Source organism: Fundulus heteroclitus, unplaced genomic scaffold, assembly GCF_011125445.2.
Source record: "Fundulus heteroclitus isolate FHET01 unplaced genomic scaffold, MU-UCD_Fhet_4.1 scaffold_9.2, whole genome shotgun sequence".
Lineage (NCBI taxonomy): Eukaryota > Metazoa > Chordata > Actinopteri > Cyprinodontiformes > Fundulidae > Fundulus > Fundulus heteroclitus.
In genome coordinates, this window is record NW_023397361.1 from 759,738 (window position 1) to 787,488 (window position 27,751).

A 27,751-nucleotide genomic window follows, 5' to 3' on the forward strand; every position below is an offset into this window, starting at 1 on the left:
GTCTGATGTTGACTAAATAGGACTTATAGATGAAATTTAATCAAAACACATTTGTCTGTTTTTCAGTGGCATTTTACAGTAAATATGTAACATTTAAGTTAAAATAATAGTTGTAAATTTATTTAATTAAATTTACATATAGTCTCAGTTTTCTCTGAAAGCTGAAGGTTTAACATTTGCGGATATATTTCTGAGAGCCAGTGTAAAATTCCTGGGAGGATAGCCATTCAGGTTTTGTCGACTGTACTAATCATTTTTAGGTATAGCAGAACAGACGACCTTTGTCAAATTGAAAATTTTAACCCCAGCGATTATATGATCATCTGCTCTAAAGGGAATGGCTGTTTCACTGATCTCTGGAGATGCAAACATGGAAAAGGCATGTGATCGTCAGTTCATCGCACTTCAATTGCCTTGTCTGTTTAAACCAAATCTGTCGTAGCTGCTAAAAGGAAAGAGAAAGACATTTTTTTTTTCCTGATTCAGGGATGATGTTTAGTGCAGAAACCTTCCTGAGACGCATTTCTCTCTCCGGCCCTCTTTATCTCCACTTCCTTATCAATGACTTTACCTCAGGCCTTACGTTTTGTCTTGTTTTTACTGTTAAACCAGCTTCAATCTGTTAATTGTTGCGTATAAAAAAGGAATGCAAAAAAATTCACCTGCTCACAAACTTTTTCTTTTTCTACACATTATTCATCGTCAGGCTCCGAAACCCTTCAGATATTCAGTTGTAAAAACTTAGGAAATCACGTATCACTCTCCTTCTCCAGGACAAGCATTGCTACTTTATATTGGTCAATCACATCTAATCCATCCCAATAGAATACATTTAGGTTCATGGTTATAATGTGAAACATGTGAAAAACGTTTAAGGGGTGGGAATACTTTAACCTCCTGTATGTTCCCTTTCTTTCCTCATTTTGTCTCTTTTTTTTTTCTTAGCATTCCTCTATGCTCATGTGGCAGTTACTGGCACTAACAATCTGTGACTAACAAGCTAAATGTCTTATTGGCTGTGTTATATTTACAGAGTTGTTTCTTCACCACCTGCTGGAGCATAAAACAATGTCTGTGTTTATGCTTCATTTCACCGTTTCATCTCAGTTTGAAGCCCAGATACTACTCGTCATCTTAAATGGCTTCCAAACGCGAGGCAATAGATTGGTAAATTACAAAGAAGATGTTATTTATTCTTTCTTCATTTCAGCGGCTGTGCCTTTCATTGAAAATCATCTGGCAATATTATGTGTTTTCTTTAACCTCTCCAGAAGCGCTCGCATGCCGTTAAAGCAAATAAACCGCCGTGATCGAACATTTTTAATATAATCTAGCTGACCAAAGAAAGTGATCATTGTTCCAGTTTTTAAAACATTTATTTATTTGAAATTTGATTTGTATGTTTTAAACATCTTTTTCTAATGTCAAACTCGTTATGTTTAAAATGATTGGGAGTGCACAATTAAAACAAAATTTGTTTAGACCATCCAATTTTAGCTTTTGTTGTTTCAAGACCAAAAATTGTCTCCTTTTTTTTGTTCAATGGGTGAGACAGACATGAAGAGGCGCTGGTAGCTTCTCATTCTGGGTTTGACCTGCGCAAACCTAAGTGAGAATTATGTAAATTAAATTCAAGTTGATGTCAAGAAAGAAGTAATGTCTGGACAAAGCATTTTCAGAGACATGTTTTTTTTGCTGGAGAGTATACCTCGCATGTTTGTAGATCTTTGGCATAAATCTCTATAAATTAGTTGCTGAAAATGGAAGCAAGGATGATACATGAGTGGGAAAATATTTAGTTGTTGAATCAAGTCTGTTAATGAAAAATAATGCTTTTGTTTGTATTTAATTTGCCACTTAAATTATGCCATTTATCATCAGAAATTGTGTTTAGAACAACTGTTAGCTAGCTAGTACTAAACATTAAGACACAGTTTTAATACTTTACTGTTTTTTTTAGTAAAATCAAATGGGCCTAAATCAGAGCCAACCAGACTTTCGCTCAGTTCGATACCTATCCAGGAGTCTTTGTCATTTTTGGTGGCTCGCACTTGAGCGACCTGCCGTTGGAGCGCTGCTGTTTTTAAGGACATGGAGGCCCATCCTCTTAGGCACATTCCAAGTCAGATGTTTTTTTTTTTTGGGTTTTTTTTTTAAAGTATTTGTAAAGCCTTGGATTTTGGACCATTTTGGACCAGTTCATGCTTAAAAACTGCAGTATGTGAAGATGTTAAACCTGCATTGATTTACCCCAAAGGCAGTTTTGATTTGGAAAGTTGGTGGAGATTTTTTTTCCCAAACTCTTGCCTCACTTTCCTAAGCTGCTCATTCTCTTCTGCTAAAGAACATTGGATTAACAGGTCAAAGAGTAAATAGGTTTTGCACCTGCAGACGAGTTTCTCTACAGTCACTGTGCTCCACATTGTTATTTTTGTGCATGTGCGCATGTATGAGGACTTAGACTTTAAACCAGTTTGTCTTGTTTGACTGCCACATCCATCTAACCAACCAACACCCATCTGAGTAATCTTTTTTATCTGAGGTGTGACAGTTTTTGCAGAGATCTCACAGTAAATAAAATATGTTTGCACTGGTCTGATTTTCTTGGCCGGGAGATTGTCTGTCAGATTTGGGGGAAGGTGTGCCAACCTCAGGTTCGTTGCATCTGGTTAGTCGGGTTCATTTCTGTCACATGATAGCACATGGTTTTAAAAGGTTGTGATGTCTTGGTTATTCTGTATGGTTTGGGAAGGATCTCGTTATTCCAGCCTGACTGAGATAAGATGCCCTTGAGCTCTACTAATAAACACCAATCAAAGTGGGTAGGCTAATGTTTTACAGTGGTTTAGGAGTCTTCACTGGTTCTAATGATTTATAATGGCATAACGCTAAAGTAGAAGTAACTTCACGAAATGCTTTCCTGTGTACAAGCGTTTCTACCATCCGATCCCAATTAGATGCTGTAGTATTAATCGGGTATTTGCGGTATAACCACCTTAAAGTAGGAAAATCGATTAAAAAACCAAACTAAAGTTGTAGAAAACTGTTGTGCTGTTAAATGTAAATCAGAAATGGACTAACTAATGAAAGTTCTTGTTCAAATGTTAAAACATTTGACTATATTGTTTATATCTTGTAGAGTTTTAATCCCACATTAAATGCTTCTTATAGGAAAGCAATAAGGGCAAGGACAGTATTATTACAAAACAGTAGCTGTTATAGTTGTCGTTTTAATGGAGATTAACCATCTTTAAAATTTTAATTCCTTTATGTAAGCACATTTACCTCGACTTGGAAAGTTTTGGGTGCAACATTTGGTGGTAATGAAGCTGAGTGTATCTTCTGATTAATTCACGACCAAATAAAGTAAGCATTTTTTTGTGCTTTGCAAGGTTTGTTTAGAGGGGGGTCAGCACTAAATTATGCAAGCTTTAGAAGGCAGATTATCAAATAAGCAACTTTTCACAAGGCCAAGGACATCTTGGAGTAATAGACTTTAATCGCTTTTTTTTTTTCTGTTTTAGCAACATTCACACAAAAGTCCTTTTAATGAGATGCCAGAGTCCGTCCGTCCGTCCGTTGTCTTCCGCTTATCCGGGGTCGGGTCGCGGGGGCAGCAGCTTCAGTAGGGAGGCCCAGACGTCCCTCTCCCCGGCCACTTGAGCCAGCTCCTCAGGAGGAATCCCAAGGCGTTCCCAGGCCAGCCGGGAGACATAGTCCCTCCAGCGTGTCCTGGGTCTTCCCCTGGGCCTCCTCCCGGTGGGACGTGCCCGGAACACCTCTCCAGGGAGGCGTCCAGGAGGCATCCTGACCAGATGCCCGAGCCACCTCAACTGGCTCCTCTCGACGTGGAGGAGCAGCGGCTCTACTCTGAGTCCTCCCCGGATGACTGAGCTCCTCACCCTATCTCTAAGGGAGAGCCCAGACACACTACGGAGAAAACTCATTTCAGCCGCTTGTATCCGGGATCTCGTTCTTTCGGTCACGACCCAAAGCTCGTGACCATAGATGAGGGTAGGAACGTAGATCGACCGGTAAATCGAGAGCTTCGCCTTTTGGCTCAGCTCTCTCTTCACCACAACGGATCGGTACAGCGCCCGCTTCACAGCAGACGCTGCACCAATCCGCCTGTCGATCTCCCGCTCCATCTTCCCCTCATTCGTGAACAAGACCCCAAGATACTTGAACTCCTCCACTAGGGGCAGGACATCCTCCCCAACCCGGAGAAGGCACTCTACCCTTTTCCGGTTCAAGACCATGGTCTCGGATTTGGAGGCACTGATTTTCATCCCGGCCGCTTCGCACTCGGCTGCGAACCGCTCCAGTGAGAGCTGTAGATCACGCCCTGATGAAGCCAATAGGACCACGTCATCCGCGAATAGCAGAGACGCAATCCTAAGGCCACCAAAACGGATCCCCTCAACACCTTGGCTGCGCCTAGAAATTCTGTCCATAAAAGTTATGAACAGAATCGGTGACAGAGATGCCAGAGTGGCTGGTGCATACTGTATTGTTGCCCGATCCCCACCTGTTGCTGAGCACTGTGAATCAGCTGGCAGAAAGATGACTGATTTGAACTTCAATTCAAATGAAGTGTAAACTTTTTGTGGATTTAAATTTAAAAAATGTGAAAATTAGTTTTTTAGTTGTGGCAACTGTCAGATAAATTATGGGGCAGGGGGTTTGCCCCAGTTTCTGTTCCACCGTAGCTTTCATCCCAATTTCTTATATCCTCCCTCTGTGAAATGTTTCCCTCCAAGCTTCCTATCACATTGTGATATCAATAGTTTTTAATGCAGCTTTTTCTGCACAAGTCAGATGGAAGACGAGAGAAAAGTAATATGATCTATCATGCTGTTTAAAAATGCATCTACCAAAGCAGCTTTTGGAGGTTTTACGTGTTCAACCGGCTATCTGCGATGGTCCTTTCCACTGTTTAAGCCCAACAAAAACAAGCTTACATTCATTCATTTACGTTTTTCCTTTGCTTCTTTTTTGTTTTCTTTTATTTATATTGAACTAAATTAAGCCATGCTTTTTTGTGTTCAAGCTGAAATTAATGACGATTTGAACATGTGTGTTTTCAGGTTCACACAAGGTAACCCTGCCCGTCTCCACACAGTGACTCCACACTGCCTGGCGGACTGATAAGATACAAAAAGTGACAGGGACTGAAAAGTCAAAGGAAGGTGAGTTGAGCGCATGCAAGGATCCATTCTTCTCGTTCTGTCTATGTATGTGAGCTGTCTCTTACATTGTGTCTCGCCTTGTGCCACGAATGTTTGCAAGTGCTTCGGCGTGGTGAGCAATTATTTATGGCGCTCCCCAATTAGCTGGGAAACAACTGAAGCCCTATAAGCAGGTTGGTTCCCGTCCAAGCTGAGACAGTGATGCAGTGGTTTTGCTTGCGCTCATGCAAGTGGACTCGTTTGTCTTGTGGGTTCCGTCCGCGCTCTGGGTCTGTGTCGTAAGAGTCAAGATTATCATTTTCATCAGTGGTTTGACATGTTCAACGTGTTTAACGGCCGGTCTTCGTTTAAATGCCGTGACAAAAGAACAAGGAAGCATTTGTTTTTGGCAAGCGACTTGGCGGCTGATGATTGGACATTTCTATTGAGCTACAGGATCTTTTTGCACAGAGATAATTTTTGTTTGTTGTTTTAATAGGCAGACTGCTTTTTCAGTTTCTTGTGAGTGTGAGAACCTTGTGTGAGTGCATGTTTAAAGTGTAATAAGCGTACTAGCGGAAGGTTATGCTCCAGATCTCTTATTATTGATCCGTATATTTCCTAAATGATGAATCCAGTAGGCAATCAAAGCTAAGAAACATTAGATTTTTGTTAAGATTCAGTGCTTCGGTATTGTTTTATGTGCTAACCGTTATGTACATACATGTATATGTATTTTTCCAGTGTGGGCAACACATGATGATGTCATTTTGCTTTTTTTCTGATATAGTATGTTTAATTTTTGGAAGTAAATTAACGTATTACAGCATCTTCTTCCGCTTATCAGGGGCCGGGTCCCAGGGGTAGCAGTTTTAGTAGGGAGACCCAGACGTCCCTCTTCCCTCTCTCTTGGGGGAGGACATCCTCCCCGACCCGGGTACAACAGTGATACTAGAATTTAATTTATTTTCTGTTAATAATGCTGTTTTCCATAGTGTTTGTAAATGTTGTGAATCTCACTGAGATTGTGTAACTTTCACATTTTGTTTTACTCGAGCTTGAAAGATGAAAGATTTTCAATTGCACGAACCGTAAAGTAATAGGTAATTTAAAATCCAAGCCCTCCAGTCTGGTGGTTTGTTCTGGAATTCCTTTTGAGGCTCCTGATTAATTTGAATGCAAATTACAAAATAATAATACAGCTTGTCTGGCTCAGCGTATCTGCCTGTTTTCAAAACACTAGTCTTATGACAAATAAAAATTTGAACGACAGCTGTTGAATTGAGTCTGTTAGTCCATATACAGTGACTTGCAGCGTGGACATTGATGTATATTATTGTCAGTTTTTATTCTCATGTGGATTGAGGTCTGGACTTTGAGATGTCCCATCATTAGCATAAACATGCTTTTCATCTCGACCATTCCATTGTAGCTCCGCCAGGTTTCTTTTGGGATTGCTCTGCAGTTTGTTTCATCCATCAAAGCCACTTCCAAATTTGTGCTGTTCCCTATGGCTTTTGGGAAAACTTTCTTTTCACAATGTTTTACTTCTTCACACGGTTGTCCTGTCAGCATTTTTCTACTTGAGCTGTAAGTCTTTGTAGCTCCTACAGAGTTATCATGGGGCCCTTGGCTGCTTGCATTTAACGCTCTCCCTGCATACAGTTCACCCGCTGCACACAACTGGACTGTGTTTACCTATCAGGGGACATCTGAAGGCCACTGCTTGCACTGGATTTTATTTAACGGTATCAAAGTAAAGCTGACACTCAGGTTTTTATTTCGTATTTCATATATTTATTTAATGAAACTATTCTATGAATTTATACAGTTTTCTTACCATTTCACAGTCATGAACTGCTTGGTGCTGGTCTATCACCTAAAATCCCAGTTAAATATATAAAAGTATGTGGTAGTACTTTTCAAAATACTGAGATTTGTCTTACATAGAACTAAGATGAGACTATATTGTTTATATCTCAATATAAACAATATGGAGATTATACTTTTATGTATTATTTTTCTGCCATTTCTCATATCTATCTACAGCTGTTTGTTACAAAAATGTGCTTGTCAGACATTTGTGATAAAGCTTTGATTCAGAGATGCCTCTTTACAATTACCTTTTGAAAAGAAAAATGTATCAAGATAAATATAGTATATTGGCTTTCAGCCTAAAAATATTCAGATATTATTTTAGGTCCATATCGCCCAGGCCTAGTAGTACTGTGCCAAAATGTTATGCGGTGTGAATACTTTTACACTAAAGACCTACAAGCAGAATCCCTGATTGACCGACTGTTACTTAACTCTGAAGGGTTGGATTTTGGTCATGTTAGTGATACGCAGGCACACGCGTGTCTTTATAATCCTGTTACACAATCTAACACAGTTTCATTTCTCTGCGAAGGTTGCACTGCGGCGTGCCGTTTTCACACAGCACTGAGGCAAAATGCGACACTGACACCTTATCCTGTAGCGATCCAGGTCTACAACACACTTTGGCGTTGCACTGGGGTGGCCTTTCAGGAGCACATAATCAACTGTGGTTTATATTTACAGTATTTATCATCAGATGCCAAATGCTTCTTACTGCCTACTTTACTGTGGTCATATCTTTTGCATCTCGTCAGCCAAAAAAAAAAAAAAACCTTCTCACTCATTTGTGGCCTTGTTGTGATTATTATTATAGGTCCTCCACTGAATGTGCTTTTAATTTGCACAGGGTTTTGATCACAGTTGGTCAGGGCTTGTGGTCCCCGCGGTTGAAGAGTTCACTCTCCATTTGGTAAACTGCCTGCTTATTTATGCAAAGTATTTTTATGCCGCTCATCCCAGTGGCCTTCTCCGCTATCAGAGCTTGGAGTCTGCGCGTGTGTGTGGCGCTTTTAGAGCATCACTGGTGAGCTTAACAATAGGCTCCACTGCCCTTCTCCACAGTGCTCCTCGCTCACCCATGGCATATTTTGCTCAGTGTGTGAGGGGCTTTCTGGATATTTTGATTGCGTTAGTTTGCTCGGTTACATTTGTTTTGGTGTCGTATACAGAGGTTTGGCAATAAATCTGGGAATCATTTATCAGGCTTAAAATACTGAAGACCTGCTTGGATTTGACCCATCATATTTCATAATTTCTCATTTGGTCTGAGCTTTTGGGTGTATCCTGGGATCTCTGTTGCTTAATTATCCCCTTTTGTTTCTTACCACTGCCTAACACGGCTGTTATATGCAAAAAAAAAAAAAAAAAAAAAAAAAAAAAAAAAGGAAAATAATATATGTATATTGGGTTTACCCTCTGTAAATATTATCATGGAGGGTGGGTACTGTTATTATAAGGACGATTAGTATTTTTTAGTACCTGTATGAAATATGTTGGGGCTGCACAGTGGAAGGGTTGTACCATTTTGCCAAAAATCAAAATCGCGATATATTTCAACCATAATTGCGATTTAATTTGGACTTTTCTCTGCATTGATCACAAGCAAAAAAAATGGGCTTTAGATTAAGATTTTTGTTAACAAGGACTATTTTAAAAAAAAGAAATTTAACTGTATTAATCAGAATATTTTTATTCAAGAGAATAGCTTTTAAGAGAATAGCTTCTAATTGATTTCCTTGTTGAACATGTAGTGCAAAGTGAAACCATCAAAAAAGCCTATGAATTAAACAGCTTGACTGGTGCTTAATGCTATGGTGAGATTCCTGAAAGTTTCTGGTAATAAAAAAAATACAAATTAGTTGATCTCACTGCAATTCTTTTCCCTTCCATGTGGAGGTAAACCCACTTTAAACATATTACAGACACCTAAAGGACACGTCTTATCCATTGATTCCTACATAGCCAAAAATTGCAGACCTCTGCGATTTGGAAATTGCGATTATATTGCAAATGGGATTCATTGTCCAGCGCTACACAGTGGCACAGTTGGTCGCACTGTTGCCTATAGTAGAAAGTCCTAGGTTCAAATCTCGGCCTGGGGTCTTTCTTCACGGAAGTTGCATGTTCTCCCTATGAATGTGTGGGTTCTCTCCAGGTGTTCCAGCTTCCTCCCACAGTCCAAGATAGGCACCAGTTCCCTCACGGCCCTGAAAGGATAAGCTGGTTTAGACGATGGATGGATGGATGAAATGTGTTACTTAGATACAAAATACTAAAGCATATCAGACTTTGTGGACAAACTACCATCACTTTTAAGTATCACTATATCTCATCACCATGCACTGCTATTTGGCAACTCTATACAATCAAAAGAAATAAAGAAAAAACTAGACAGCGGTCAAAATGGAAAGTCTTCCTCCCATTAATGTGTTGTGTTGCTTTCCAAAGATATGAAAAAGTCTAACGACATTTTCCACTTCTTTTACATACCTTACATCTTGTGCCAATTTTGTAGCTAGCCAAAAGTTTCACTTTTTATATTACAGAAATTGACTTGTGATAATACAGTTTCAAGCACAAACACATCATCTGTGGAGAGGATCTTTTTTAAATTCTGTATCACCCTTTCTCCTGTTTTTTTTTTCCCCTTATCCTTTCTCTGTTCCTGACACTTCGATCATCTGTTGACTCGACCGCTGGCCTATATGTTTTCAGCTTTCTCTGAGTCCTGCATCTCACTTGGCCCTCGTTTACCTCGTGTTTGTTTATCTTCCCGTCTTCATCTGCTTTTCTATCCATGTGTCCTTCCTTTTTCTCTTTCTTGCCCCTTCCAAGCCGCAGTGTCCTTGAGGAAGCAGTGACTTTGCTGGTGAGCGCAGCCGAGCACATCACTCTCTCTTCTTCCTTAAACACCTCGCTCACTCAACATACTCAATATACACACCCTGATGCGTGTGCGCCGTTAAAGCCACGGCAGCGCTGTCAAGCAGAACCAGCCCTTACAAGTATTTTCCTTTTGTTCTCAATGAATAATTCAACCTGTGTCATTTTTGCACGCATTAATGCAAATATTGACAAAGCTGCAGCAGAGAAAAACCGAGATTGGCGTCTCCAGCGTTTAGCGCAGCTTCTGCCCACGCACTGTTTAGACGAGCAGACACCTGAAAGGGAGGTAAAGTGACTGTTCATTTGTTTCGTTCTCGATCTCTGAAGATCCTTGGCATTAGGGTCTCCTCTGCATAGCTTCAAACATGATGATCAATAGCTGAGTGTCAGTTTGTTCACTCAGATAATTATTAAGAGGCCTAACCAAATTGGGTTTAACGGACAAGTTCAATTACTCTTGGCCAAGGTTTAGCATTGATTTTGGACAAATTGCCCTAAGGTGGTTGACTGTGTGGACTCTAGTTGGGCCACCAGGCATAGAAATGTGATCCTGGTGTGCCACGGCTCTTCATTAGCGGTGCCCTCCTCTAATCATGGATCTAGAAAGCCCATTGTGACAGTTTTCCGTGGCTCTTGAAATATAGATGGAGTCTGATTGTCTGGTTGTAAGGTGAGACGGGATAGTCTCTTGACGCTGTTTGTTCCCTGTTGGCCTCTGTTTTCCATTAGAGTGTGAGTTTGGTCACTACTTTATCCTTCCACCTTGTGTGTTTTCAGCTGGGGATCGGGTATCTTCTCTGCAGTGCTATATATGGCAGATGCGCTTTTGTAATCGTATCCTAAATGCTGTTTTTGTGCATGTACACTAAGCCCAATCTTAGTCAGAGTTTTTAATTAGCTATGTTAGCCATATCAGATCTTTTTACACACATTAACACACGTTAACATTTGATTACACTATCTCCTTGTCTCCATCTCATCTCTTTATCTCTGTTTGTACCCCTCTCTCTCTCTGTCTCTCTCTCTTGCTTCCGTATGTTTGTCCCACATTCAGCTGAAAAAGGCTCCCGTAACCATGGTGACCATTCCCAAGGGAAAAAGTTGAGGACGAGTCTTTTTCACACTCACTTTCCATGCTATATGTCAGGCATTGTTACAATCTGGTGCTCCATGTTCGACTCAGGAAGCAGAAAATATCAAGTTACTGACTGTTTTTGTTGTTTGTGGATGTATTGCTGTCGTTTACGCATGTGGAAGAGGTACAGTCTAAGAACGGTCCGCTATAAAGATGGCATCCGTGTTGCTTTGCAGCAATAAGGTCTTGGGTTCCAATTTGCGGCCTCGATTCTTTCTGTATGAAGCTTGTATGTTATGCCTGTGCATGCGTGGGTGCGTGGGTCCTGGCACTCTGGCTTCTACCCAAATGCCCAAAAACATGACTGTCAGGTGAATTCGTTTCTCTAAATTATCCTTAGGTATACATGTGAGTGCCTGGATGTCTTTCCTTTGTGTCTGTGTTGCCCTGTGAAAGACTGGTGCACGTCGCCTATTGGCCTATGACTGCTGGAGATAAGCGTCAGAAAGACCATGGGTGAATGGATGGCTATGCGGTTTCTTGTTGGACTTGTTGCTTGCTAGTAAACTTAGCCATGGTTATCAAACCTTTGATCAACAGATGCTAAGAGAAAGAAGACCAATAGAAAAAATTATATTGAAAGCAGAGTGATTTTGGACCTTGTTGTCATCCTTACTTTCATATGTAAAGGTTGTAAAAGCCAGCAGTATACATTTATAAGACTTGTGATCAAATATATATAGATTGATATATCTATACATATTTGCAAAATGCAAGTTGCATAAAAATCTAAAGTATTTATTATGCGCTTGATGATTATTTGAAAAGGCTACAACGTTTTGACTAATGCACCTATGACAACTAAGAAAACAGTGACCCAAACATGTAAAATGTACAAAAAATGTGGATTGATGGTTTGTGGCAGTATACAGGGAACAGTAGCTACATTTACCGAGACAACATGAATCAGAGTAAAGGGCCGATCAGAATAAGAATGTGTCACGTAAACAAGGCAATCAGAAGTATTGTGAACAGATTAAGTTTAATAGGAATTAAATTGTTTTCCGAATGAGAGTGGTGGTTTATGCCGATTGATAATCCGATCGTGCATATAAACGCTTGTCAGGTTCAAGTTATTCCGAATGTGACAAAATGACTCGAGTATGCATGTGTGCCCGAAGTAAACATGACGTATTTCCGCATTGTTGAGTGGCAGAAATATGTGAGAAACCAAAACTGCCGGGGCTCCTGAGACAACCTACCTTTTCGAAACATTAAAAGAGCTCAAAATTATTATTTATTCAATAATGTTTGAACTTTAATTAGAACCTGGGCACTTATACTATACTGCTTTGTTTACTTTTTTTATTGTTCAGCAAAGACTGAAGTTCTACTTTGTGTGTGGGAAATTTGATAACTGCAGATGTCAGAGTGGTTCTATGCTGAATAAAGTTAGGTGCATATGAATACCTTATGATTTGATTAATTGATTGTGTGCCCATATAAACGGTACCATCCGATTGTTTTTTGTTTTTTAATCCGACTACATTTCAATCTGATCATGAAATGTTGTGCATGTAAACATAGCTCCTGAGCGGTCCTGATTTACTTCCATTTTTAAACACATAAAACAACATTTTTATTGTTTAATATTTGTTGAAAATCTCTACTTTCCAAAGAAGAAAACTTTTAAGGTCTTGCAATTATGGAGAATTGACCTTTTAGATTGATTTAAAAGACTCATGCTCTAATGGATTAAGGAAAGTAGAGTTGTATGTGCATATAACTTTGATAATTTATCATAAGTCCTTTCGACTTTTCATTGCTGTTCATGTTCGTGTGGCTCAATAAAATTTGTTTATCTATTAACCCCCCCCCCCCCCTCATGTCTCCCTCTTTGTCTTCCTCTTTCTTTATCTTCCTTCATCTGTTCTGCAGTTTAATTCTTCCTCAAACCTTTCAGCTTTTGTTCTGCTGTACTTTCTCACTTCCTTGAATTTGTTCTGTTTCCGCTGTGTGTTTTACACAATAGTCGTATTCTTCCTTGAATCTTTGTCTTTTTTTTGGCTTTCCAGCATCAACATTCTGAACAAACAAACACATCCATGTGTGCTGGGTTTCTGTAAAGTTTTTCTGCTTTATGTATTCTGTTCATGATGACAATATTCCCAGTCTTGTTTTTAAACTCGCTTACGCCTCGCTCTATCTACATAAAATTTTGTCCCCTTCCTTTTCTTGGTCTCCGTCTTCTCTACTAAGTAAGAGAGAGACAGGAAGGAAGTGTGTAATGACACACCATAACTATAATTGAGCTCACTGCTCAGTCTGACCTAAAAAACAAAGACTCTGATCAGCTAATGCTAAGGCAAAGCAGGTTAAAAAGCAGGATGTTAAGGTCACTCTCAAACAACACCATCAGCAGGATTTTCTATATAAACATGTTTATTTAATCTGTCTCTAAATGACAGAACACATGCTAAATGGTTCTATAGCAGCTTTTAGGCTAATCAGATGCAGAAAAGTTGTTTTATTTTCTCCTTGCGCATATTTCCTGAAACTGTTAGTGGCCAGGATTTATTCATTCATTCTTTCAGCCAAATGTCAGAATCTCTCTTGAGACATATTGTCCTATTGTTTTCACCAGTAAACAGAGAAGCTAGCTTTTAAGAAGCGTAGCTGGAAATCAGAAAAGCCATGACGGCAATACTTTGCCACGTGACCTCGAGCTATCAAAGTAGGTGGTAGCAATCCTTTATTTTGTAGACAAAGTACAGGCAAGCCACTGGAAGTTTGGAGATATTTAGTTGTGTTTTCAACTCCCATTATTTTCATCAGAGGAGTTTTCTCATAATTTGTTTGGCTGTGGAAAAAAAAAAAAACGAGTTGCATGTGAAAAACTTAGCATAGGTTTCCAGAGAACTATGCAACAAAAATGCATGGAAACGGTTCAAGGCAAAGCAAATTTATTTATATAGCACAATTCAGTTCACAGACAATGCAAAGTGCTTTACATGATTAAAATACAGGAAATAAAGCAGAAAAAAGCAAGTAGGAAAAAGCAGTTGGATTATATATATATATAAAAAAAAAATTGCATTCGACTATTTAACTAGTGCAGTCGAATTCAGTCCTCAACAAATGTGTTTTTAGTCTTGATTTAAAGGAACTTAGGCTTTCAGCATTTTTAGTCTGCCACTGGTTGTTCAGTAAGACAACCAGTGGCAGACTAAAATGGCCTGATAGGATTTCTCAAGTACAACTTTTCAGTACAATATAAAGAGCAAGGTGGGTTTTAACAACTGAATTAGCAAATATCTTAATGCAGCATCTGATTCAGTTTGCTCATCAGGCATAGTGTTTACTAAAGCCAAGAAATCATCCTTGACTTCTTTGATCCAGCCCTTGTAGTCTGGCATTATTCAAGCTCTCTACTATCAGCTCTAAGGACCTTACTTATACCTTTGAAGTTCAGATATTCACTGTGCAAAACACAATGTCTTTTAAATATGCTTCCTTAAAACCTTTGTTCAAATCCAGTTTTTAAAATGCAGAGTTTTTTCTGTATTGAAGTATTTTTATAATAACTGTACAGATGTTGTACCTTTGGCAGTTTTCTTTAAGTATTTTCCAAGAGTGGATTCATATCAGGGAAGAAAATGCAGTTTGCAAAACTATTTGTATCCAGAATTTATTACTCATAGTATTAACTAAAAGATTTGGCCAGGTGTCATTTATCCATCCATCCATCCAGTCTCTGTTTTTTCCGTGATCCATACATAAAAGTTGACCATTGTAGAAATATTTACCATAAATCCATAGTGTGGGTTTTATTTTTGTTTTTTAAAATTAGACCATAAAAGAACTGAGTGCCTTGGAAATTTGAGTCTGAATGGTATGAAAGTTTGACATGGAAAGGAAACTTGTTTTTAATCCTCAAATAAAGCATAAAAAATAGTTTCTGGGCTGTATTTTTAAAAATCTCATCAATCTATATTTTCCACCAGCAGCCATGTCGCTGGTTTTCTTAATTAAATAAACCAAGCTGGAGTCAGACCAGACAGACCATTGAGTCGTTAAACAGCTTTATGCATGTGTGCTCCATAATGTTGAAGCCCATTAGGGAATTAGATCACACACTGCAAAAAAGGAACTAAAAGTAAGTAAAACTTTCTTGAAATTAGTGCATTTGTCCTTGATTTGAGCAGGTAAATAATCTACCAATGGAATGAGTATATTTACCTCTAAAATAAGATAATCAGATATATTGCACTTGAAATAAGATGATGGAGATGAGTTGTTCCTATTTTAAGTGCAAAACTCTCATTCCATTGGCAGATCATTTACACTTGCCTGCTCAAATAATCAGCTCATTTCAAGGACATTTTACTTACTTTTAGTTCCCTTTTTGCAATGCATCTGGACAATCCTATCCATCCTCACATGTGCTCAACCAATTACAGCAACCATTTCATTCCAGAGATCAACCTTTGACCTAAATTTGGTTAAAATAATTCAGTTTCATGTTTCTGTGATGTATTTTTGGTCATTGGCCTTACGTCATCTTTGAAGCTCCTACCCAGCTTAATAATTTTATTGTCACTTAGCACTGATCGCAAAGAGATTTAATTGTACACGCAGATTGTATGACGCACAGCCTGTCTAACACAACACAAAGGGACTGGGGTGTGACGGGTTATTTGTGTTTGCAAACATGAGTTGAGCAGGGAAGAGCCTTTCAAGCAGGATTAGGCTGCTAAGTGTCATCGGAGGAGACAAGTAGGCCAAAGACCACTAAGATGTCACTTACACTGCAACAGCCACTCCGTGGGTGTGTCTCTGCATGACTGCAGCAGTCGTTAGAAACGTCAGGACGTGGAGGAACATGGAAATGTATATTTCTTGAAAAACAAAGGAGACAGTCTGCATGGTGAACACACACACACACACAATGTATGCACTATATGCTGTAAAGCTTCGGCACAGCCCTGGCAGGACCATCTGTTCCTGCTGAAATCAGCACAGCAGGAGCCTACCGGCGCACACACACACACAGTTGTAGCTTCAGTTTTGGCATAGTGATAGTCTATTTATTCCCCACACTTACGCAGGGCAGTACTCACACTGCTGAAATGAGTAATATGATGTGGATGCAGGACTAAATACTGCATACTTGGTAGATAGATAGATAGATAGATAGATAGATAGATAGATAGATAGATAGATAGATAGATAGATAGATAGATAGATGTAGACACAAAGTGCACACCTCCATCCATTTAAATAATTGATCAGGGGGTGTTACACTCCCCTGTAAGTGTTATCTATTTTCCCTCCCCGAAGCAACATCAGCGTTTTTATCTCCCTTCTCATCAATACTCTTTTCTCCGACCTCTCCTGGCCTGCACCTGAATCTGGTCAATATACAGTATCATTGAAGCTTAAAAAAACAAAGAAACATGCAGTTCCAGTAAAGGTTTGCATGCACTTCTAATAGGCCTGAATGTAGCATTCATTTGGGACTCATAATGATTCTTTAGAAGTGTTTTTTTTTTCATAATGAAAACAAAGAACTGCAGTAAATTGTTAAAAAAAAAAAAAAAAAAAAAAAACACAATTGAGAGCATAGGTTTGAATTTAAACAAATGTATACATGCATAGGGTCAAAAAAAAGACGATGTCTTTAGAAATTAAAAAAAGAGAAACCATAGGATTTATTTAACAAACGTCAAGCTTCTGAAATATTACGGGATGGCTGTTTGCCCACTCCTCCTATCAGAAACGGTAGAGCTCATTTAATTGGGTTGCTTTCTAGCCTGGTCGATTGCATGGAGTCACTGACTTTGCTGCAATCACTCCTCCTGAAAGGAGCAGTTGGAGACGGTTGTGAGTTAAATGCATCAAGTTGTCAACTTTGCAGCACTCTCTCATGCTGAGCGTTCATGTGGCTACAGTGGAGAGCAAAACAAATTTTCAACACCAGGGAACCTTCGGCAGGGCTTCAGCCGAGACCACCAGTGGATTTAAAAGGACTGAGCATGCACATATAACACAGACGCGTTGATCAAGGAGTATTTTCCATACTAAAGAAACAGTAGTGTTAAAATCAAACGAAAGTGTACAACCAATTTGATGTAAAATGTGCCATATTCTTAGTACAACACATTGGTATATTAATAATTGACACATGCTACATAATAACCTCCTAACTAGGGTTGCTATGAGCAATCCCAGAGCGCGGCCATTATTAACTGAACCAGAATCCCGGAAGTGACGTGCGAACTGCCCCAAGGAGAGTAAACACACCTTCCCATCATACTGCAAGCTGTCAGTCAGTCGGCATGCCTGCTACTCCTTGTTCTCACACACTCGCATCTTCCGATGGGTCGGGGATTTTGAAAAATGACTTCTCTTTCTATACGTGTGGTTTATTTTAGCAACCGTATGCCTGGCATTCTGGCATATTTAGATCTATTTCCTTGGTTCTACTGCTTGTTTGTATTCGGTGGAGGGGTGCAGTTGGTACATCGCAGATATTCTGCCGTGGTTTGAGTCGCCGGGGATGCCAAGATGGCGGCATCTGTGAAAAGCACAGAAAGGATAAGAAAAATGCAGTTTTACTCTATATAAGCGTGCGTGATGGTAGAAAATTATTAAAGAAAATACTTCAAGTTTGGCATTATATAATGAATGAAAAACAACGTTTCCAGGGCTTGGTTTAACTTTAACAATACCTGTAGCTTCTTTGATGACTTCATCTGGAAAATAAACTCAGCTAGATAAACTCTGAGCCAACTTTAAAATCTATAAATAAAAAGCTAAATACATATAGTTATTGGGAACAATAGCTCCTTCAAACCTGCCTTGTCCATTTCCAGGTCAGCTTTGAGCATTTGGCTCCTTTAAAAAAAAAGAATTGTGAGCTATTCCTCCATCTTTTTGTTTCATTCATTTTGTGACTGTTCTATAATCTCACAGCATTATGCTGCCTTCCCCCATCCTTGGATGTCTACCCTTCGCTAGTCCAAGAACATTTCTTGTTCTCCTGTCTGCCATGGTGACCAAATAATGACTTGTGAGACTGATTTTTCCATCTCTAATATATCATCACTAAACCTCCCTGTAGGATATCAATAAAATAGTAAAAGTAGATGCAATACAACCCATCAGTTGTGGTCTTTATGGGATAATAACGGTTTTGTTAAATGTTTTTATATCAAAATGTGAAATGTTTTTTCCAGCATTAGTTGATATTCTTTTCATTTGCTGATTGATTTAAGTCCCTTACAAATAATTCAATGAAAAATACCCAGAGAAAACGCAAACTTTGTTATGTTTGCGGTGTTCAGAAGTAAATGTTAAATGTACAGAAAAATCAGGTTGGAAGGAAAATGTCCACCCTCACACTAACATATAAATCAACTGCAAACAAATGTTTAAGATGCTCATTAAAATCAACCCTGCAAGACTATAAATGCTGTCCACGTCCACAGCTCTCCCGTGTTCAATGATTTTGACAAAACTGTTGGAATAAAAGTCAGCAGGGTTCTCTGGTTCAGCTGTGCTTTGAGAGCCATTGCTGAAAATTACTACGTTGCATTTTATTACTTTAATTCCTGGCGGTGATTGAACACTGCGGTTCACAGTTTTCCTATTTACACTTAATATTAAGTTGGAGGGAGATAGTAATAGCAAAATAAATTACAAACTGGTGTAAATTATATTTAATGAATATATACCTCTTGTATTTTTAGAGAATTTAAGCTAAGATATGACAGGAACTCTGGAGATATCCCTTGTGTCCTTTGTCCTGATATCATTCCAGTCTATGCTGAGCCTGCTGCATAGTCCTGCATTAATGAGGCATAATGCAGATAAAATCTACACTGTGTTGCTCCCTTAACGTCAGGTCACTTATGCACAAAACTTGTGAAAAACAAATGAACACCAACATCCTTAGGGTATTTGTTGTTCTGTGTGCAAATTCAATTTGCAAAGGTCAAATATGTGTAAAGGTGGTGTTGTTTCACGCCAAGCCCACTGCATCTGTTTTCTTCTGGTCTTTATGTAGGAAATATAATTAAAAAGAAGAATGAGAATGTGTGGATTGATATGTTTTGTCCACAGAAAATTGACTTTCTTATTGGAGATGGAACTTGTATTTGTTGTAAGAAAGGAAATAAGTCATTATAGAGAGGGAATCCCCCTTCAACCAAAGGTTTAAATGGCTGGTTCTGGTTATGATTATCAGTAACGCTCAAAGTTTAGTAGCTCAACATGTGGTTGTCTAAGCTGAATAGCTGTGTGTTCAAAAGAAAAAAACATGTTTTTTTTTTCAAATTAGTTTCAATAAGCAGTCGAATAAAAGTCAAAAGTTAACATTTGCTCTTTCCTTTTCCACTCTTAGCGCAGTATGTCTGGTTATGGTAGTATTGGCAGGTTTTTCCTGAGATAAAAATGAGAAGAAATGTGAGAAGATAATTAAATAGGAAATTATTTTGGATTTGGTGGCTGGATTGGGAAGTGCAATTAAATCCTGATATGGAAGGAAAATATTGGTGGTGCAAAATCTTCTCCTTCATTAATGTCAAAAATTAGCTAATTAAATTTAAACCGTTGAGAACATCAGAAGATACCCGATGGTTTTCTTGGTAGTTTTTTTTTTTTTTTTTTTTTTAAATGCTGAAGGTTTTCTCCATCATCTCCCCTGCGGTCTGAAACGAGCCCTGATGCCTCCCCTTCTCGCGCCGTGCATCTTCCCGTAACCCTCCGTATGTGTTTGTGTCCACTTCCCTCTTCATTTGTCTCGACCTCTCTCCGCGCCGCGGCCTCACGCCAGTTGAGGAATGGATTGAGCAAACGGACAGCTCACTCGGCTGGCACCTGTTAAAGCGGGGCACGCTTCGTCACAACGGAGGCAGCGAGAGGGACGTGTATCTGAGACGTGATGCTGCATCCGTCCTGCTGATATATCTCACTAACTGGAGCGAGGAGATCTGTGTGTTCTGGTGTCTGTGTGGCATTTTTAATTACCACAGACTTTTGCAGATGTTTACACAGATAACCCTGGAGGCTAGCACGTATGGTTTATAATAAAACAGCGTAACACACTGACCACTTAGTGCGCTGTGCATTTACCTGCACTCACCAGGAACAAAAATTTCACATTAGGAGATGGTATTCAGCTTTTAAATTAATCCATCCATCCTTTGTCTATACTGATGGTCCATGCTGGGTCGTGGATTGGCTGGTGCCTATTTTCAGTGGTCATTGGATGAGAGGTGGGCTACACCCTGAACAGGTCGCCAGCTTAACTACTCCTGTAATATAAAAGCAACCAAAGCATTCTTAAATGCATACTTTTTGTCTAGGTTGATCAGGGCATTTTGGAACGACAGATGCACCAATCAGATTTTGGGGCTGATACAGAATGCAGGGGGGAAAAACAATAAAGAGCTACATCAATTTACATTCGCTGCACTTTCTCTAATCCATTTAAAATAAATGGCAGTTCCTACTGTACCACTCAATGTAGAAACGGCGACATGTGTTCGCTGTTCAGTGAGGGGAACTTTAATTAAGTTTAATTTCCAACAGAACGAGCACAAACCGGGTCTGCTGAAACACGAGACAGTTCAGTTCTGGTCACCAGCGATTGCTTGGTACCGTCACCATTAGGGAAGTTTTTATTGTTAATTCATAAATTCATTTTTAGTTCATAAAGATATTTTGTACCGCTGACGCAAATTTCTTGGTTACTCTTCAAAATGGGAAAGTCGAGAGCAATTCAAGTGTGGCAGATGAGGTGTGCGTTGAACTTAATGTCAGGAAAATTTCACTACCGCAGGACTGCATCAAAACTTCAGGTTGCCGATTAGAATATTATAATAAAATACAATTTATTTTAAGGATTTTTATACATCTTAACCAGGTTGGCTATATGTGTGTAGAAGGAGCTGTAGGTTCCAAATTACTACTGTTTTATATTGAAGGTCAGAAATCGTGTTTTGCAGCAGAGATCATAATGCGTAAAATACTTACACATACGTGGATGAGAGAAAAGTACAGTGCCAATGCCACATTTATTTGCTAGGCACACTTAAAAAGAAGACTTAACCAAAGTGCTTCAGAGTTACACCACCGATCATAAAATAAATAGAACAAAACTCTAACAAGGATGAGTAAAAACAGGAGAATTGAGATTTTGAACGACTATTTAGTGTCTCCCACTCAGTCAGTCAAAGGTCAGGGGAAAGAGATGGGTTTTTAAAAGACATTTTATTGATTTTATGCTCTGAGTGGTGCAGACCTGTATAGGCAGGGCACTCCACAGCCGCAGCGATTGCTCCATCTCCTCTCCGTTTCTAACTTTGATCTCAGGACATCGAGCGTTAACCGGCTGGTTGACCGGCGTGCTCTCAAAAGGTGTGTGGGATTGCGTAGATACGATGCAAATGAAAAATAATCACGGAAACTTCAGTCATATTTAAATCTGCTCATGTCTCTCCAAACTTGAGCTTTGCTCTCGAACGGCTTCGCTGAAGTGCACCCAAACGTATTTTAGAGAAAAAAAACAGGCCAGCAGCAACAATCATGAAAACAGGAACATACTTAGAAACAGTGTGGTCCTACATTTCTAATAGCTCTGTGCCTATTGAAGATTATCACAACATGAAGGAGCCGATCCCCTTAGTTGCTTTACTTAGCATACACCCTAACTCTACGAGGGGAAACCTTGTGAAAATGAGCTCCGCTAACTCTAATTAGCACGGTATCCTTGGCTTCGGTCTTCTGCCGCTCTGTCTCCACTGCTGTTCATCTTGTCTGACGGTTATCAGATAAGAAAGGTGTAAATTGCTGGCCCGCAGCTTCCTCAGCAAATTCTCAAGCTCTGCAATCTCTCTGTCATCTTTCACTTCGTTCCCTTCTCCATTTCAAAATGTTCCCTTTCCTGTCCCCGGCCGCGAAAGGAAGCACACGGCACAGGTGTGTCATTTTTATTTTTTTTTCCCCTCTTGCATAAAGTTCTTGTGGAAATCGATGCTATAACTGCGGGACGTGATGGAGTTAATGGGTTTTGGTGTCTCCGTGCACGCCCGGATGCGTGCGTTCAAGCTCATGTCCACGAGCCTTCTCTGGTGTTAATGAGGCAGGTTTTCAGACAGTTTTCTCCTCTCTCTCTCTCTCTCTCTCAGGAGAATGGCTCACAATCACACTTTAATGACCAGCCAGCATGGTGTAAATGAGAGAGGAATAAAAAAAAAAAAAAAAGGGAGCACAATGGTAGGGCGTGGAAAACAAAAGTAATAATTGATCCGTTTTAGTCCAAGGAAGACAAAAACCGCAGGAGGATTTATTAAGAAACTGGCTGCAAAGTTTGCACCTCCAACATGAAACCATGGATTTGAGAACCGGGTCTTGTTAATTTCCCAGAGGGGTGCTGAAGATGATGTGCCGACTGTAGGCCACATGTTGTTATTCTTTAGAGGGTACATTTAGGGTTTGATTTAATAAACATTTGGTTCCCATTTTGTGCATTTTTTTGTTTTTTTTTTACAGTCAAAAATGACAAGAATCTATCATCCTTGCACACATGATTCTCATTTCAGAAAAAAAAAAAGAAGAAAAGTGCTGTGAGAAACTGACTGAGAGATGAATTTGTTGTTTATTACTGAATTGTTCTGATAATGAAAATCAAATGGGGGGGGGCTGGCTGGCACACTGCTATTATGCCTCTTGGCTGAGCGCTTGTGTTTATGTGCTTGCACCCTAATCATGTGCATGAAGTCTTTAAGTGGCCAAGTCATGTTGGAGGAGAGCTTACCCGCCTCCAGCAATAAGCTGGCTCCGAGGTAGCAGGCAGAACGCGGGTGTCGGCACACGGACTCTGCCGCTGCCAGGTGTGCTGAGGAGGTAATTGTCATTGTGGCCGGCCTGAGGCCAACAGCTTAGAGGCGGCGAGCTAGGGAGAAAATGAGGAGATGCTTCTGCTGGAGTCTGTTTGCCCGAGGGGTTAGCTCAATATCTGTGTTGTTGCTTATCTGATTCCACTCAGTCTCCCACTTTGTACTTGTCTTATTGTTTAGCGCTTCTCTTGCTTTTCCTATTCTCCCTGTCCCGCATGCAGCGGCCCCCGATCAGTTACAGCTCAGTCCACTTCAATGTTCTGTCTGGAAATTTCCCACTTCTCACCGTTTCACTTTTTCTTCCTTTCATATTGGGTTTCTTTATCTCCGAGTTTAATTATCGAGCAGATCTTGTGCTGGAAAGACAATCTACCACATGAATGTCTATCTTTCCCTGCATGTGTTTCCCAATAACATCAAGTTGTCCAGGATACTTTGCTAATACGAGATGTAGGTTATTTTAAATTTTTTGGCGTGTCTTAGGAAAATTATGATCTAAATGTTTGATTTTTATCCTTGTTCAAGTCACAGTACAGTACAGATTAATATCCATGCCTCCATATGTGATTCGGTTCAGTTCAGTTTATTTACATTTATTCAACTAATTCCCTTATTACTGCCTTTTCTTTATGAGGGAATTCTATAAAATTGTAAAGCTAATTTCTTTGTGTACAGAAATCTAAGGGTTAAGCCCAATGTTAGGAGATTCCTTATTTGAGACAGCTGGGCAAATGTGCCCTGAAAGATTTTTAAAACTGTTTTCACCATAATGTATCTTTTTTTTGTCTTTTTATTTGATAGAAACCATACCAAAGGCCAAAATTAGAACATTTCTGTGTGAACGTTTGTAGTTAAAACCCAATAAAATAAGGCTCTGATAAGGTCATCTGTTGAATTTGCAAATCTACATATTTCCCAAAGCGTCTGGTAATTTTGCAGCCGTATCGGTGACCTAAGGAGGGTGTGTTAGGCTCATGTTTGTAAGCCAGTGAATGAAAACAAGCACATGTTTGTTTAACGTCCCCCTCCATCGGAACATTGCCAGCTCATGAAATATGAATAGGGGCCTGCGAGGCTCTTTGCATGCATTTACCGTATGTGTGTCTACATCTATCTGCACGTGGACGTCTCAGGGAGTCTGTCGGATCCTTTACGCCAGGACAGACTCCTGCACCTCTGCAGGTACAAATGTGTTGGTGTGAGAGTAGGAAAGTTGAAGGAAACGTGTCAGCGAAGCAGAGTTTTGCAGGATTAAACAGTGAAGTGAACTGAGAGGGTGTAGAGAGTTATCAGTAGAGTCTTGTTGACCCTGCATGCGTTTGTATTCATCCTCCTTTCGCTCCCATAACCTGAAGTAAACCCCGTGAAACCAAGTTGCCCTCAGAAGTCCCTCTGTTTGTGAAGGGTACAACTGTGTGAACATGTGGAAGCAGATGTTCTGGTTAAATAACAAATCTGACCTTTTTGGACTGCATTTAATAGGTGGTGGCAGCATAACACCTTGGGGGTGGGGTGGTGGAGGGGTCTTTGGCAGTAAGCTGGTTAGTGTTGTTAGAAAGGCACTAAACACATGGCCTTCCTGGCAGAAACCTGTTCGAGGCTCCAAAGTACTTGTGAGACAGGGTTGGTTTGTATCAAAACGTATTTGTTTGTTACTATGGTCTAGTCAAAGTCCGGATCTGAATTGAAAATTGTTTTAATTAGACATATGCTGCTGAGGATTCTCAGTCATTCAGGTCACGATCAATCCAAAAAAAGGTTTAAACAAACAACTGGACTCCACATTACTCCAAACATTTTGAATTGAGAAAGCATCCTGGATGCGCAGCGAAACAACTTCAGCTTAAGAAGGTTTTTTTTTTTTTACTTTTTTTGGGTTGACTTTACATAAACACAATTCATCCTATCTGGCTGAGCCTGAGCTTTTCTCTAAAGGCGTACTCAAACGATTCAATTGCAAATGCAGTTAAAAGTGGTTCCACAAAGCATTGACTAAGGAAGAGTGAATATTATGCAGCTGCGATTTATAAGGATTTTGTTGGTAAATATTTTTGAATGTCATGCACAGTTATGCACTTCTATTTGTTGGCCTGTCACATTGAAATCCCAAAAAATACAATAAAATTCAACGAAACCTGTAGTTGGAATGTGATAAAATGTGACCAACATCAAGGGACGTGAATAACTTCAGAAGTTCCCCAATTTTGTCTTTTTTGTAGTTTTTATGGAGTAGAGGAAATAGCCTCGCGATGTTGCGTTTGCTCGGCTCTTGCTGTAATGACCAAACATTTCTCCTTCTCTCTTCCTGCCGTCCATCCACCAGAAACCATCTTTCTAGAGGAGCCAGAGGGAGAGACGAGCACATGAGGAGCAGAAACGTCTCGCCATCAACATCCTGACGAGTAACCTTGCTTCCGCACCCCACCACACGCCCGCCAACTCCAGAAGTGGGCGTCAGCAGGAAGGAAACAAGTGACCACTACTCCTGCAGGCATGGTAATGCACTGGTTGCTTTGTGCCGGCTGGCGGTGTGTGTGTGTGTGTGTGTGTTATCCACTGTGGAGAAATCACTTCTCCAGACAAAAGGCCATGAGTTCGATCTGATAAGTTGTTATACACATCGCTAACAGATAGCGTGAGTCTTAGGGCCGAGGAATAGATGTGTGATAAATGCTTTTTTTAGGGCAGATAAGGAAGAAGAGCTCATACATCAATGAGATTGGAGTAGATGCAAGAGGTGGTAGAGTATAAAAACAGAGAACAAGTGTGGAGCATTTAGAACAATAAAGAAATGACGCAAAACAGATGATAGGAGCAGAAACGAAAGTTTACAATCTGACCTCCTCTTGTAGGGTAAGCCACAGAAGATCGTTGCAAGAAAGTCGGTCCGTATAACAGAGTGAGTGCTGTGTGCAAGTATTCTGAAGGAAAGTTGAGTGGCAGGACAATGTTTGATCGAAAAAGCGGCACAAGCGATTACCTCAGCAGCTGGACGACTCCGAGCCAGAGTCCAATTAAGGGTTTCAGGAAGTCACGATCCACCACACACAGATGTATCCAGGGCACGAGTTACAACTTTCCTTTTCTTTGTGTAAAGCAACTCCAGTAAGAGCGTCAGGAGTGTCTCATCTGGGCTTAGGACGAAATAAGACCGGGCTGTTGCTCAGTGGTCCGACATCCTTTTTTATGTTGAAAGTAAATGTAGCAAATAACAGTTTTGTGTTACTTAATAACAAGCCCTTCTTAATTAACTTATGCTACTAAAATAAAACATGATTATTGTCTTAATGCACTTGTGATGCAGTTATTTTATATATCGTTAGCATAGGATGGAGGTTGTGTAGAAGATGCTGTATTTAGGACTGGTTTCATAGTGTCAAGTCCTTTTCTTCTGACCTTTTTGGGTTTTCTTTTTTTCTTCTACCTTAGTATCAATACATAATTAATAATTCTAGATTTAATGAATGTGCTTTGTCTTGCAAATATTCTCCTGACATTTGGTGCATAAATATTCATGTTTGAAGAAGAAAAAAAAATAGAAGCTCTTTTTATCTGCATATTTTTGCGGGTTTAGAAAGAGTGTGGAAACATAGCAATGAGTTTGTTCATTATGTTAGAAGACGCATAAGAGGCCTGTTACAGGAGCACAGAGATGCTGTTCAAAGGAACCTCAGCACAGAGCGGAGAGAGGACGGTTCAGAGGATCAAAGAGAGCCGAGGAAAGAGAAAATGACAAGAGGGAAGCAGCTAAGAACATAAAAACATAAATGATGGACAGAGTAATACGAAAACATTTTTTTTTTTTTTTAAAGAATGTCAAAAGCAAAAAGAGACGTGCGGAGTGGAGGGGAGGGGTGGAGAATGGATGTTGGGAGCAGAAAGGTTGAGGTAAAACGTGTGCAGGGCGAGCAATTGATTAATGGTCTTGGCTTGTGACAGTGGAAGCTCCTCTCCCTTGGGGTGGGGGGGTGGAGGGGGGTGGGGGTTGGCTGAACAGAAGATGAATTATTAAATACCAGAACAACAGAAGGGAGGAGAAAAATTGGTACAAAAAGTGAAGCAGTGGAAGAGTCGGGTTGTTGGGGAGGCAGAAGAATGAAGAAAGATGGGCTGGAGCGGAGAAAAGTGCTTTTGTGATAGAAAACAAGATGTTACTGAAGGTACTGAGGTTGGACGTTGCACAAAGGGGAAACATAGCCGGGCTCATAAATAACCAAGGGTAATGAGACCAGTGCATAGCCCATGCTGCAAACGCGGTGCTGTGATTACCGGTACTACTGACTTAATGCAGTAAATGCTGACCTTGGCAATGGTGTCATAATGCAGAGCAAACAACTTATTTTATTTAATTTTGGTACAGAAGTTCATTAAATACTTACATTGGCTCATACTTCACAATAGCGGAACACAAAGTCCAGATTAGCCATTAATTTTCCTTTTATTTCAAACGTCGTCCATTCAGTACTCCATCTCTGAAGGTCTGCAGGCTCCCACCGGTTTACAGGTCCCGCTTTTCAAGATCTCAATTCATTACTGCGCGTAGTTAAGGCGACAGCGTCTTATAAACCACCCAGAGTTGCCAGTTAGTTTCTCCAGACATTTCCCTGCACCATTCCCTCATGTCGCAATGCAGCTGAGCAAAAGCACACCGCCACACATTATGAATCAGTGTAAATAGTACAAAAAAGATCAAGGATGATATTTAACTCATAATAGGAGCAATATAAGCAGTTAAAGATATTAGCCTTTTTTTGTATTTTTATTTTTTTTTTTTTGCATTGTTTTGTTGAAGTAAGAAGGGGATTTCTTGACTTACTGAAAAATATGAGGTCTTATGCTGG

The 27,751-nt window shown here is 39.9% G+C and overlaps 1 protein-coding gene across 7 annotated transcripts in view; it reads left to right on the forward strand.

Annotated features, from left to right (window-relative positions):
* LOC105932125 (spermatid perinuclear RNA binding protein) overlaps window positions 1-27,751 on the forward strand; it is a 110,281-nt gene that overhangs the window by 30,974 nt on the left and 51,556 nt on the right. For all 7 annotated transcript variants that reach the window (XM_036134712.1, XM_036134711.1, XM_036134713.1 and 4 more), the window contains exons 2-3: window positions 5,088-5,189; window positions 25,234-25,406. In XM_036134712.1, the coding sequence (XP_035990605.1) occupies window positions 25,404-25,406 (3 nt within the window). In that variant the 5' untranslated portion in view covers window positions 5,088-5,189; window positions 25,234-25,403. The remainder of the gene's footprint in view (window positions 1-5,087; window positions 5,190-25,233; window positions 25,407-27,751) is intronic.